Here is a 14,775-nt window from a genome sequence, read left to right as displayed (position 1 = left end):
GGCAGCCAGAAAAGTCATTATGTATGAAAATTTGGACTGCATTAAAAGAGTGTTCAGAATGAAGGAGCTAAGAGCTCTCCTTTAATCTGTTCTGATTAGATGGGATCTGGAGTCATATGCCCGTGAGATACAACTTACAGAAAACATGGATAAGCTGGACCACATCCAGAAAAAGTTCAACCAAAATGCTAAGATGTTATATAAAGATTAACTGAATGGGATTTGTAATCTGAAGAAGACTTGAATGACTGACATATAGAAGAAGGGTTAGTCTTTTTTTTTTCTGATTGGCCCCAGAAGTAGGACCAATGGCACCCATTAACAAACAGTTCTTGGCAATTCCATGCCTCCCCACCCCATGCACCCCAGGATCACAACCTAATCTAGTTCTTTATAAAAGAAAAAGGACAAAAAGGTTACTTTCTTCCCCAAAGTCCATCTCACGAATTTTTGAGACAGTTTGGTTAGCATCAATGAAACCCATCTCTGGGAGGCACTAAAGGTCATGACCACACCATCCATAAGAAAAGGCAACATTCCAAATAAAAACTCAGTATGCTCAAAAGAACACACTGGTTCTAGGGTGAGAGAGCCTGGGTTGAAATTTCATCTCTGACTCTGGATCAAGGCCTTTAACAACCCTGAATGAGTTTCCTCATTGTAAAGTGGGGACTAGTTGACCACTGAGGTCCCTTTAAGCTCTAAATCTCTGATCCTAAGAAATCAATATCAAGAAATGCCTTTGATTCATTCCTTATTTTAAGGTATATTTCCCACAGGCAGAGTTGTTCATAAGCAGGATGCTTTAATGGGTTCCACAGGAATGATGGGGGCACTTCTGAACCGCTTGCAAGACCATTTGTTAAATTTGTCAGTATAAGCATTTACATCTCAGAAATCAACAAGGTTTACTTTGTTATTTTGTTGATTATCTAGCCTTAAGAAAAATTTAAAGTGTATGTTCATGCCCCCTTCCCCCAGCCTGATTGTTAAACATTTACCTACATTGCTCTATAAATAGTTGCATGAATTTAGCAAGAGTACAATGGAAATCTCAGGGAATGAAGTCATCACCTGGAAGTCTGGTTACTAAAGGTTTGTAATAATAACAATTATAGCAAATAGGCTTTTTATCGAATTTTAAGGTTTGCTAAGTGCTTCACATTCACCATCTCTTTGAGTCACATGTCACCACTGGTAGTCAGTCCTAAAACAGTAACTGGAGAAACATTTATTGGAGATCTTGTAGAGAAGACTTTTTGTGAGGTTTGGGTTGGACCACCTGATTTCTAAGGTCTTGTCCCAGCCTAAGATTCCGTTATTGTTTGTTGAGTCTTGTCTTACTCTTTATGACCCCATTTGGGTGTTTTTTGGCAAAATGATTGTAGTGGGGTAATATTTCCTTCTCCAATTTGTTTTACAGATGAGGAAACTGAGGCAACAGGGTTATATTGATTTACACAGCTAGTAAGTGGTCACATTTGAACTCAATTTCCTGCCTCCAGGATTGGTGCTCTATCCATTTTACCAAGATTCTGAAGTCCTGTGAAAACAACTTAATGGAATGGGGAGAGATTTCAATGGGCATTCAGAAAAATCTAATTTCAAGTTCCAACTTTGTGGCAATTTATAGTATAATCTTGATGGGGCCATCTCCAATCATCCTGATCTACATCTTGCTACTGGACCTAGATGGCTCAGTAGGAGAGAGTGAGGCAGGTGACTTTGCACAGCCCTCCCTCACTTAAATCCAATTCACTTGCAAGGCATCACCTCCCTGATGTCATGGTCCTATTTGAGAAGGGAGAACAAACAACAAAAGAGTATAACCTTGAAAATGTCACTTCCCTTTTGTAGCTGAGTTTTCTAATCTGTATAATGTAGGGTTAATCTAAAATAGTCTCTCAAGTCCCTGTGAGCTCTAAATCCTATGATCTATGAATGAGAACTTTTCACTCTAGTGTCTCCCAGGGCTTTTGTGGGGGGAAAAAAGTATGTGGTCAACTTTTAGCATTACAGCCATGAAGTTACTGTTGTTGTTAGTGTTAGGTGCATGAGAAATATCTGTGAGATTTCAGCAGATTTCACCTGGATCCTTCTGAGCACTTCAGATTTGTTTGGAATTTGGATCTTTGGGGGGGTCTCCCCACAGTCTCCTCTCTCCTTCAAAGAACATGGACTCTCCTTAAGAGCCTTTTTCCATTCTAAGGGATAGCCCTTCTCACTGAGTAATGCGCCCCTGTGACATTAAAGAGGAAAGAGAGAAGGGGAGGGAGGACAACCAGTTTATCCACCAATAGCCTGCTCTTTTGGCACAAAAGCACATTCTTATCTTTCCATCCCATAATGAGAAGGCAGATGGGAATTGTTGCTTGAACTCCCTGGGCGGGGATATTTGTGGCCAGGGCAGCTGGAAATATTCAGCCTTTCCCCCTGCACTTTACTCACTGGAGAAGTTGCCTACAGCCGGATTTTTCCCGTGATTTCTTCCCTCTCCAGCCGGGTCCTGCCCGAGACAACTTTTCACATGATGTCAGACTATGAAGGGCTCCCTGTGGGTGAGTGCCAGGTTTATATTTACCCCGTGGCCCCCAGGCCTTCCCGGGCTCAGGTTGCAAAGTCGAACCCCCAGGCTGGCTTGGAGGTCTGGGCAGTGAACTAAAGGGGCACCAAAGTGTCCAAGAAAGCAAATGGGCACAGGGGGTAGCATGGGTCTTGCAAGATTATTTCTTTTTTCTTGGTGGGGAGGGGGTAGAGTTTGCCAGTATGAGGCACAATTCAGGCCCCGGGGCTGTCAACGGCAAGCAGGAAGAGGCTGTTGGAACCTGTTCACTGAGAGAGACAGACTGGGTTCTTGGTGGGTTTGACTGGGGTCAGAAAGGGGTTGTTTCATGCAGGAGGCTAGGAGAGACTTTCTGAGCAAACACCACTCTCGTTTTGGGGATGGTGACTCCTTCTCAGAGCCTCTAAACTGTCATTGAAGAAAGCTTTGATTTAAACCTCTCCCCCACTGCTAGCTGAGTGGGTACTCTATTTTGAGACTATGTCTACACATTTAAAGGAGAGTAGAGAACTGAGGGCAGTATCAGAATCATTCTAGCTGCACCCCCCACTCCCCACAGCAAACTTGGGATGAATTTATAATTTGTGTTTACTTGTTGTCTGAATTATTCCAGATTAAAAACCTCATTACCTAGCTTATCTTTACATATTAAGAAATGGACTGTATATATTATCTGAAATAGAGTATAAACTCACATTAGGAAATTTTAAGATTTCTAGACCATTTCCTCCAGTTTAAGTAGTTTTTTTCTTATCTGGACCTATAATTTCATTGATAGGGAATTCCCAGTAGTTAAATCCCCTCAATTAATGCATAGGGGTATGTTTTCTGTACCACATAGGAAAGGAGTTCTTTATTTGGGATCCACAAGCTACTGGAGGGAACAATTTTCAGGGGATCCATGAATTTAGGAAAATATTATATCTTTATTTCAATATACTTGATTTCCTTTATAATCATCTGTGTTTTCCCCCACATATTTAAAAACTTTTTTTTCCTGAGAAAGTGTCTACTAGATTAGATTTCTTCAGACTATCAAAGGGTTTGTGACACAGAAAATGTTAAGAATCCCTGATTTAGTCTGGGATTTGCCTGGGGTACTGAGAAGTTTAAGTGAATTACCAGGTGTCCCAGTCAGTATGTGTCACAGGTAGGTCCCAAAGCCAAATCTAACCCAGCACTGAGGCTAACCCCCTCTAGCTAATATATCATTCTGGCCCTTGAGTATAAGTATTGCCCCCTTTTTATGGACAAGGAAAGTATCTCAGAGAGGTGGTCCTCACTCAAGGTCAGATGACTAGCTAGTGTAGGAACCAAGACTTGAACTCAGTCCTTCTGACTGCAAGTCCAGTGTTCTTTCCATTTATCACCCTGTCTCATGATGACAAAAAAGAAAAGCATTCATGTAATATAAAAATCCCTGAAAGGGACTGGAAGGCATTGAAAGGGACAATTAGTCAGCCTCTGATTATATATCTCCAGGGAGAGAAGTTCATTATATCTCAAGGCAAACTTAGTCCATTTTTAGACACTTTGACCGTTAGGAAAATTGTCCTTATTTTAAGCTGAAATCTGTCCCCCATAACATCCCTGCTTTGGTCCTAATTCTGCCTCTGGAGACAAGAATAAATGAAATCCTTTTACCTTGAGACATCCCTTCAAATGCCCAAAAATGGCTATAGTGTCCTTCCCAAGTCTTCTCCTTTTTAAGTTCAAACACCTCTGAATCATTCAGCCAGTGAGTCAGTTACTAAGGAACCACGCTCACCTCAGGAGCTCTTTATAGGGGTTTGCTCTGCCAGCATCCTTCTTTTAAAACTTACAGTAGATACACTTAGTACAGCTGTAAGTCCTAGAGTGACAGAGACAGGTTGCTTGTGTTAAGCCCTAGAACAACTACAAAAAACAAACTCAACCATACCAGTTTCATGGGTACTGCAGAGAGCCAGCCTTCTCTCATTCTAGGAACTGAACAATATCATTGTATTAAGAATGAGAAATGTTCAGACAGGCCCTTTCTGGCTTTATCTGTCAGCAAGCTGACCTAGCAAAGGAGAAAACTCTTGTCTTTTTTTTTGCAGGAGACTTGGCTCTGGTCTTCGGTATCTCTGGGCTCTTGCTAATAAGCACTATGTTGAGAGGGATATTTCAGGAGTCCTGGACAATATTTAGCCTGCATCTGATATGAATAATGAAATGGATATCAAGTGTGGGCACCATCATATACCCTATGTAAGCTCCATGATTCTCTGTCCTTTTCAAATAGGGGGACTAGAGAAAGCAATGGGGTATCCTTTGGCAAACTCTCAGACCGTACCTTAAGAGCCAAGAGTCCTTTCTGCTATTTCTGATTCTGTTGCAAACTTGCTATATGATGCTGGATAAGTCACTTTCTATCTCTGGGCCTTGGTTTTCCAACTAATAAAATGAGAGGACCAGAGGATTTCTAAAGTTTCTTCTCACTCAAAACAGAGCTCAAAAAGCCTTGAAGCAGTTTTAAACTAGTCCCCTTAAACTGGCCTAAGATTTTTGGTATGGTATTCTCTGCTTCTGTTATTCAAATTATTTTCTATTGTAGACACACCCTATAAATTGAGAGATTTGTTTATTTTTTTTTTTGTTTAAAGAGGAAACATTATAAAGGAAATCTACGTCTCAGAGTTTGTTGTCTAAAGGATTCCACTGGAGGAAAAAATAATTAGTTCCTGGGAGGGTTATGATGTGAAGCATAATTTGTTGCTGGATTTATCTTATTGTTAAAGGGGGATATTTTCTTCATCATGGGACTGCAAAGAAAGAAAAGATTACTTGTCATACTGGTAATTTGAAATTGTCTCTATCAATCATGGTGAGCCTTGTACTCAAAAATGTAGTGCCTTGTTAATCTGACAAGAAAAAAAGGAAAATTTAAAGGTATAAATCCAATAGGAGGAAAGGCCACTGAGTTTTTCTAGAATTGATGGAATAACATAACTAATATCATAAGGAAACTTGCACTCTATTTCTAGTAAGAAACATGTGTAGATAGAAAGGTCATTTTGAAATGTAGGCAGAAGACAACATTCACAGAATGATAGAATCCTGGAGTTGGAAAGGAATGAACAGTAGAGAACATATCTTTATGAAGGACCTGTTGTGTGTATGATCCTGTGTTAGCCACAGAATAGATTTATAAAGTGAAATAAAACATTTTTCTAGACCCTTAGTAGTTTGCTGGACAGCTAGATGGTTCAGTGGAGAGATCACTGAGCTTCAGTCAAAGAGGATCTGAGTTCAAATTCATTTTCAGATTCTTATTAGCTGTGAGACCCTGGGTAAATCACATAAAATGAACTAGAGATGGAAATGACAAACCTCTTTAGTGTCTTTACCAAGAAAACCTTATCCAGGGGTCATAAAGAGTGGACACAATTAAAATAAAAAGATTCTTTTTCATCAAAATAATGTAACTCAAAATTCTGGACTTATGACTCAGGAGTTGTAAACTCAATTTGTATTCAATTTCTACTACTGACTGTGGGATCTTGAATAAGTCATTTTACCTTTGACTCCCAAGTTCTTCCTAAAATGAAATGTGTGAACTAGATAACTTCTGAGGCCCCTTTTCTGGTTTGACATTCTACATACTATGTTCCATCTATCTCTGGCATTCTGTGATTGTCACTTATTCTACTAATGGGAAAAATACCCATGGTTTGAATAACTTTCCCTAAAACGCAAATTAACATATTTTATATTTTCAATTACATGTAAAGATAGTTTTGAACATTTATTTTTTATAAGATTTTTGACTTCCAATTTTTTCTCTCCCTTCTTTACCTTCTCCCTCCCCAAGACAGCAAACAATCTGATATAGGTTATACATGGACATAATTTTTAATATATTTCCACATTAGTCACGCAGGGAAAGAAAAAATGATAACAAAAGAGGAAAACCACAAAAAAACAAAAGCAAAACAAAACAAAAAAGGTGAAAAATAAGATGCTTCAATCCACATTCAATTTCTAAAGTTCTTTCTCCAGATGCAGAAGACATTTTCTGTCCCAAGTTTATTAGAATTGTCTTAGATCCCCACATTACTGAGAAGAGCTATATCTATCATTGCTAATCATCACATCTTGCTGTTACTATGTACAGTGTTCTCCTGGTTCTGCTCACTTCACTCAGTATCAGTTCATGTAAGTTTTTCCAGGCTTTTATGAAATCAACCTGCTCATCATTTCTTATAGAGCAATAATATTCCATTACATTCAAATACCACAACTTATTCAGCCATTCCCCAATTGATGTGCATCCACCCAATTTCCAATTCCTTGCTACTACAAAAAGAATTGCTACAAACATTTTTGCACATGTGGGTCCTTTTCCTTCTTTTAATGATCTCTTTGGAATACAGACCCACTGCTGGATCAGAGGGTATGTGCATTTTTACAGCATTGGAACTATAGCAATAGTTCCAAATTGCTCTCCCAAATTAACAACTCTTGATTATTCAATTGCATGAGGATTTCCCATTGAATGACTAATCTTCTCTGAGAGGTTAGTCATATACATCAACACATTAGACAAAATAATTTATCAATCTAAACATTTTAATAAGTAGAAATATTTACATTTTTACCTGTAGAAGTGACTAAATAAAATACTCATACCTTTTTTCCATGGTAATTTTTCTGCCCAATCCTTCACTTAATGTTAGTATAAGAGTTATGGTGTGTCTATCTAGATGCTTCTTGGATTCTGAATGGTGGAAAGAATCTAAAAAAGAAATCTGATGAGATACAAGAATAATGCAGAATAAATCAGACCTGGAAGGGAACTCTAGTTCAGTGATTATCAAACTTTTGGTGTCAGGATCCCTTTACACTCTTACAGATTGTTGAGATCCCCTCTCCAAAGAGCTTTTTGTTTATGTGGATTATATCTATTAATATTTACTGTATTAAAATTAAACCTCTTTACTATTAGAAAAAGAGTGTGAATTTCATGGAACACTTGAAAGGACCTTTAAGGGGTTGCCAGGTCATACTGTGAAAACCATTGCTCTAGATGAATCGCTAAGTTTTAATTTTAAAAATTAAAGAAACTGAAATCATCAGATAGAAAATGACTTGCCAAGGTCACACCAATAATTAGGAAAAGAGTCAGGACTAAAGTCCAAGTTTTTTGGCTTAGTCCATATCTTAGAAATTATTAAACATAAGTATTGGTCCCAATTGCTGTCACTTATTTTGATTTTAGTTGCTTCCCATTTTTGAGCCTCAGTTTCCTTAGCTGTGTAGTAAAGAAATGCCTTCCCTTTAGCTCTGCTATTTTATGAGTCTATCACCTGAATTTGACTCCTGGTGATACTAGGATTGACTTTCTAGTTGCACAATTGGGCAGGTCTTTTTGTACCCTAGCCTCAGACTTTGTATCTCGAAAATGGGGATATGACTTCTTATAGGGTTATGGTGATTCAATAAGATAATGGATGTGAAAGCACTTAGTAAGTGTAAGGATTTGTACGAATATAAATTATTCATTGTTATTATTAATATTTTATTTCCCTGTTTTCTTTCAACATTTATGTCTCAGATATGTGGAGGGGGAAGTTAAAAAAGAACACTTGATTTGAAGTGACCTGATTTAATGACACTTAGTAATGATGACCTCTCATTAAGAGGTCACTTAACGCCTCAGCTTCAGTTGTCTCTGTGTAAATGAAAGACAACAATGCACAGTTGTTAGGAAAATACTTTTAAACTCTAAAGCATCCTAGAAATTTTGGTTGCTAGATGATATTTTAACCTGATGTAAATCCACATCTGTTGCAGAGATAAAAACTGGTCACATTCTTGACAGGAGATTTTAATTTCATGTCACTCATTCCACTTGTATAGGTGAATGGCTTCCCAACAACCCCTGAAGGCTGGCTGCCTTTGGTCTCTTTCTTGTTACTGACAGACTGCTACACTCCATCAGAACCAGCTACATAGATTTCCTGTCATTCCTACATGTAGACGAAAGCAAAACATATTAATTATTTAAGCTGTTCTTTTCCAGGGAGATTTCCCTTCTGAGGGAGAGAGAAAGGGAAACAGTTGGAGGAGTAGGGTGATTCAATCTGATTCTAATATTTTATCTGAATGTATAGGAGGTCCTAAGGTGGATTTCCTCACTGTCACCTATGATTTCGGGTCTACCTGGGAAGTGACAGCACCAAACAATAGTTCTAAAAAATCAAAGTGAGAAGGGCATTAGAATGGATTTCTCAGTTTGGATATAAATGCTGGTGATTTGTAATGGTCTGGATTCTCAATGATGAATCTTAGATATTAATTTTGATTAAGACTGTAGTTAGGAGATGGCAGGTCCATAAGGTTTAAACATAGGAAATTTTCCATATTGTTTCTTTATCTTTTTCCATATTATTTTATTTAGTTAAAATTATGTTTTTAAAAAGATAACAAATGAAGTAAGAATCTTAAAACTGGAAGGAATCTTATTTACAGATTGTTTAGTTCCCTGTTTTTATGAATAAGAAAAGAAGTGCATACAGGAGAAGGGGTCAAAGTCAAATAATGGGTTACTGACAGCCTGATCAGTCTACATCTCCTTAAAGCCAGGGATATTTCTCCTATGTAAAGCTTTTTTTTTTTTTTAAACAGAACTCACTGAAATCAAACAATGGTAGCAAAAATGTTAACAGTCCTATATATATCCTAAGAATATGAGTTTTTGGAGTCCTCCCTCAGGATTTGATTTAAATCAGAGTAGAGGTGAGAGAGAAAAGGATGGAATGCGGGAGGGAAAAAGTGGTACTGATGAGAGAAAGTGTGATGTGGGGAGACTGGAGATCCTGATGAGGACTTTAGTGGATGATAGGTTCAGAATGGTAAGAGATCTTAGTTATGTGTAATTCAACCCCTTCATTTTATACTTGAAAAAACTAAAGTGAACTCACTAGGTCCTAAGAGTAGATGAAATCTACCATGAAGTAGTAGCAAGTGTTACCTGACACTTTAGCAAGTCTAGGTGCTCTTTTTTTGCCTTAGGCCTGAGGAGGAAGGGAGCTAGAGTTCTGCTCTCCCATGACACTGTTGAGACTTTAGACATCTAGCAGAAATTCTTAAACTTTTTGTTGTCGTGGACCTCTTCTGCAGTGTGGTTAAGCCTATGATCCCCTTCTCAGAATATTTGTAAATGCACAAGATAAAATATGTAAGATTACACAGTAATTATATTAAATTAAAGTTATCAAAATATTTTTCTAAAAACAAGTTCATGGATCCCAGGGTAATAACCTTTCATCTATAGAAATTTGGGCCGTAAGATGATACAGTAGATAGAGTTCCCTCAGTTTCCTCATCTATAAAATGAGTTGGAGAAGGAAATAGCAAATAACTTTAGTATCTTTGCCAAAAAAAAAAAAACAATAACAACAACAAATGACAATAAAACAACAACACAAAGAGTTGGATATACTGAACATAATTAAACAACAAATGGAAAGTTGGGGTGAGCCAGAGGTTTTAACCAAGGGTCATACAGGTAATAAATAAGTAAAAGAAGATACTCTTTCTAGGCTCTCTGACATCAAAGACCACACTACATCATGTTGCCTACCTTCCATAACTTTTTCTTTGTATATCTGCTTGCACAGCATCTAGAATAATGAGGAAACTAAAGGCCAGGACACAAAAATATCAATGGAAGAAACTGGGAAGGTTTAGGCTAAAGAAGAAAAGACTTCCTAGGGCAAGTATGATCCATATCTTCAAACATAGAATCATCAAATTTAGAGCTGAAGCAAAGTTATAGATCATCTGTTCCAACTTTTATGAGGTTCAGAAAAGTTAAATGACTTGTCTAAGACTAATCAAGGAATAAATAATCCAATCTGAACTTGAACCCAGACCTTCTGATTCCCAATCTCATATGTACTTTTATACTGAACTATTGCTGCTTTCAAGGGCCATTATGGGCATAAGAGATTGTTCTCTTGCTCCAGGTGTTAAGGACCATACCTAGGTGAAGGGGCAGGTTGGTCTCTGAGAGCCTCCACAGCTGTGAATAATAACACTTGAAGGAGTTCCAAAGCAGCTTTTACTAATGCAGATGTTCCTTGTGGATTGGGGAATGAAATAAATTGGAGGCAGAGGGAAGAGGAGAGAGGTCAGAGAATGCAAGTGCTTCTCACTCTCCTTGTATCATCATCATCATCCTCTCACATGAAGAGATCCATTCTACAGGTCTGAATTAGACCTCCAGCAGCCATTGGCAGGTGGCTCCCATATCACAACACCAGAAACAGAGCTAATACTAATAAGAAAAAAGTTCTAGAAAAAAAGATTTTTTTCCAATAAAAGCAGCCATATTCTTATGATCAAAGCATAAGGAAATGGAATAGACATGTAGGGTTGCTAGGAAAACCAGGAGAAGACCTAGGTTCAAATCTTAGTTCTTATATCTATTAGCTATGGACAAATAAACTGACGTTTCTGAACTTCATTTTTTCTTATCTATAAAATAGAGATGATTATATTTGTATCACCAGCCATTTGCCTATAGAGAGGAAAACACTTTGCAAACCTTAAAGTATTATTTTTAAAATGTGATTTATTATTCCCACTTCCAAGGTTTCGAACTCTTCATTCAATTCTATTCCTTTGGATCACTGCCAAAACAAAGGTCTCAGCAAAAAAAGATTCAGAAAGAGAGAAATTCAAACCTTGTTAAAGTGATAGGATAGACAGGAGGGATTATCCCCTCTTGAGACACTCCTGCTATATGTTAGCCAAGCTGATAGTTTGGGGATCCACAGATTGCCACCCCCCATCTTGCTTCTTGATTCAGTTTTAACTCTCCACAGCATACATTTCTTTCCTGCATTTTTATTTGCATCTCTTTTCTGCATTCTTTTACATCTTTTTGCTTTTCTTTTCTTTTGTATTTTATCTCTTACCTGATTCTTAATTCCGTTTTAGCCCCTTGGATTTCCAAAATCCAAAAAAACCCTGGTATCTTCTCCACCTGACCTTTGGCCAATGCTCACTTGGGTTCTAGGGGGATCCAATTCTCCCTTCCTCAATAAGGGATTATCTGCCTTCCTGCCCTACTCCCGAATTCCAGTAATCATTCTAATCACCAACCTGGTAAGGTAGGTATTACTCAGACCAGCTGGTTGCTGGAAAAGATGGTTGTATTGTCTAGTCTTTTGACATATAATACTTAGCTACTCTAATGGATTTTGACAATATAAAGCTTCATTATCATTAATTTATCATTAATCACACAACAGATCCAGGCTCCCACTTAAAGTGCTTTCTGAGAGAGCCAATTGGAAAACTGGCTAGTGCACTGGGTTTTAGTAAGAAGCATGAAGGCAACTCTTTAATATTTACTGAGGACTCATCCTGAATGAGGTACCACAGGGAAAAGGCTAACACTTAACTGTGTTTCTGCCAGGCCCAGAGTGAGGCATTTTCCCAGTAGACCTGAGTGACCTTGGAGAAGTCATTTCTTAATTTCCTCACCTAATCAAATAAAGAGGCTGGACTCGATCATTTCAAATGTCTCTTTCAGCTTCAAAGTCCTGTGATTGCATAAACCTATCTTTATTTCAGGTTTGGAGGTATGTCGGAGGCATTATGGCATGATGAAAATCTGATTTAAGTGTAATTTGGGGCTCTAATTTGCCACTAATTTGCTGGGAGACTTCAGGACGATCATTTAACCTCTGGTCTCAATTTCCTAATTGATAAAATGGGAGCAATAATATTTGTACTTCCTAATTCTCAGAATTGCAAGGGAAGGAAATCACTTTGTAATTTGCAAAGTATCTTATAGAAGTATGACCTGCCTTCTGTCATCCCTGCTGCATGAGTTCAAGAGAACCATGGAAAGAGCCCTTGAACAGGAATCAGGGGAACTTCATGATCTTTGTTATGTAGTTCTTTTTTCTGGGTTTGCTTTTTAATATTTAAATAGAGTGAATGATGTTTGACTTTCTTTTCTCCCAGGCTGTGGCAATGATGGGAATGTGTAGATATCTTGTCATCTCTCCTACAGCCAGTGTTGGTTGGTACACCACACCCTTTCTGCCACTCCCCACTTGTCCTCAGCCTTTCACATCTTCCTCTCAGTTTGGGAATTGTGATCAAATCAATATCTTGGATCCTGAAGCATCCTGTAGGAAAGGATCCACTATCCAAAAGTTCCATCCTCCAAACCAAAAGTAAGACCACTACTCTTCTATCTATGTCACATCTCCCCATTAGAATAGAAGATGCTTAAAGGCAAAGACTGACTCACTTTGTATTTATATCTCCAAAGTTTTACAGTTGTATCAGGCACAAAGCATTGACTTATAGATATGTGATCATTCATTCAAACAAGGACTTTAAAAGAAAGTCTCAACCTCTTTTGAGTCATTCACAATTTGGTGAAGCCTGTGGATTCCTTCTAGTAATACTGTTAAATTTAAAAATTAGAATACATGTGATTGTAAATGAAACCAATTATATTTTTAAATAATATTAATTATATTTACTTAATTATTTTTAAAGTTTTTTTTAAGTCTGTGGATCTTAGGTAAAGAAGCTCTGCTTTTAAAGTCACAGGACTTCTTAATGGAATTCTTAAATGCAAAAACACTAAAAGGAGCCTTAGAGTTAAAAGAGCTTTAGAATCTCAAAAAAAAAAAAAAAAAAAAAGCTGGAACTGGAAGGGGCCTTAAAATCAAAAGAATGACCATTCCAATCAAGTACCTCCTTCCCCCACAGCATAATCATTTATTCCACTGCTGGATGATATGATAAAATTTCCTGAGTTGCTTGTTGTGGTTGATATTGTGAGTCAGGGCTGGCTCTGAATCAATAAGGTTAGGAACCTTAGGAAAAAGCAGAATCCAAAGATGCCGTGCCCAGAGGGCTCCAGAGGGAGGCTCTTGAGCACTGAGGAAAAAAATGCCCTCGACTGTTAGAGCTTTGCAAGGAGAGTCAGAACCAGCTGCCCCGCCCCCACGGGACAAAGCCAGGAGCCATGCCAGGAGTCATCCCATAAGTCTTAGCCAAACTGCCAGGCACAGAATTTGCTACAGGGAATGACCTCATTTCTGAATAAACATTTCAGATCATAAGATTTTAAATCTAGAAGGGACCTTACAAGACCATCCATTCCAACCTTCTCTTTTTAACATGAAGAGAACTGACTTGACTGTGAGATTTAGATACAGACTTTCTGATTCCAAACCCAATACTCTTTCTATTACATCAAGAATTCTAGCCTTTCTTGTGTCATGGATTCTTTTGCAATCAAGTGAAACTTTTTCAGAATTTTTATTTTTTAATTTTAAAGGTAAAAAAGGAAATACATTAGATTGCAAAGGAAACAGGATATATTGAAATAAAGATGCATTTTTTTTCCTATTTAAGTTCATAAGCCCCATGAAATTTGCCTGTAAGTTTATGGACCCCACATTGGGGCCTTGTTCTATACCACATTGACACTGGTCTGATTTGGAAAAATCTGACTGCAATGGAGAAGGATGAGGCCATAGTGAGCTGGCAGGGCCAAGCACAGTAGTACCTCACTCTGCCCTTATTAGCTCAATCAAATCACCCAACGTCTCTGAGCCTCAGCTATTTCATCTATAAAATGACAGAGTTGGATTAGATGATTTTTAAGGTCCTTTCCACTTCTGATGTGGGTCATCAGAGTTAGGAGGACCTGGATCACAGAATCAAACAATTTCAGAGTGGGAAGTTACATCAGGGTCCACCTAATACAACCGACACCTGACCAGTGATTATTTAATCTTTGCTTGAAGATTTACAATGAAAGGGAATCCACCAATATCCCAATGAACCCATTCTACTTTTGGAGAACTCTAAATATCTAGGAAACTTTTACTTATTTCAATCTGAGTTTTTTCCCTATAAACTTTTTATAGTTGTTTCCAGATCTGACCTTTGGAGTCAAGCAGACTTCTATGCCTGTGGCAGTCTTTCAAATACCTGAATACAGTTAACACATTGTTTTATCTCCTTAAGGCTACACATTCCCACTTCCTTCAATGGAGTCCCATTTGTCATGATTTCAAGGTCCTTGAATTCCTTCTTGGTTGCCCTCCTCTGAATATATCCCTTACCTACTTATCAGTGTTCTTCCTAAAGTATGATGCCCAAAACTAAACAAAATGCTCCAGGTATTGGTCTAACCAGGGCAG

At 37.9% G+C, this 14,775-nt stretch overlaps 1 protein-coding gene across 2 annotated transcripts in view; it reads left to right on the top strand.

Annotated features, from left to right (window-relative positions):
- Nucleotides 1-2,353: 2,353 nt before the first annotated feature.
- Nucleotides 2,354-14,775, top strand: part of EML1 (EMAP like 1) — a 268,952-nt gene continuing 256,530 nt past the window's right edge. Inside the window, exon 1 of one of the 2 annotated variants that reach the window (XM_074291318.1) lies at nt 2,354-2,558. In XM_074291318.1, the coding sequence (XP_074147419.1) occupies nt 2,528-2,558 (31 nt within the window). In that variant the 5' untranslated portion in view covers nt 2,354-2,527. The remainder of the gene's footprint in view (nt 2,559-14,775) is intronic. The other variant, XM_074291317.1, reaches the window with a different exon arrangement.

Source organism: Sminthopsis crassicaudata, chromosome 2 (genome assembly GCF_048593235.1).
Source record: "Sminthopsis crassicaudata isolate SCR6 chromosome 2, ASM4859323v1, whole genome shotgun sequence".
Lineage (NCBI taxonomy): Eukaryota > Metazoa > Chordata > Mammalia > Dasyuromorphia > Dasyuridae > Sminthopsis > Sminthopsis crassicaudata.
This window is presented reverse-complemented; position numbering and strand designations above follow the sequence as displayed.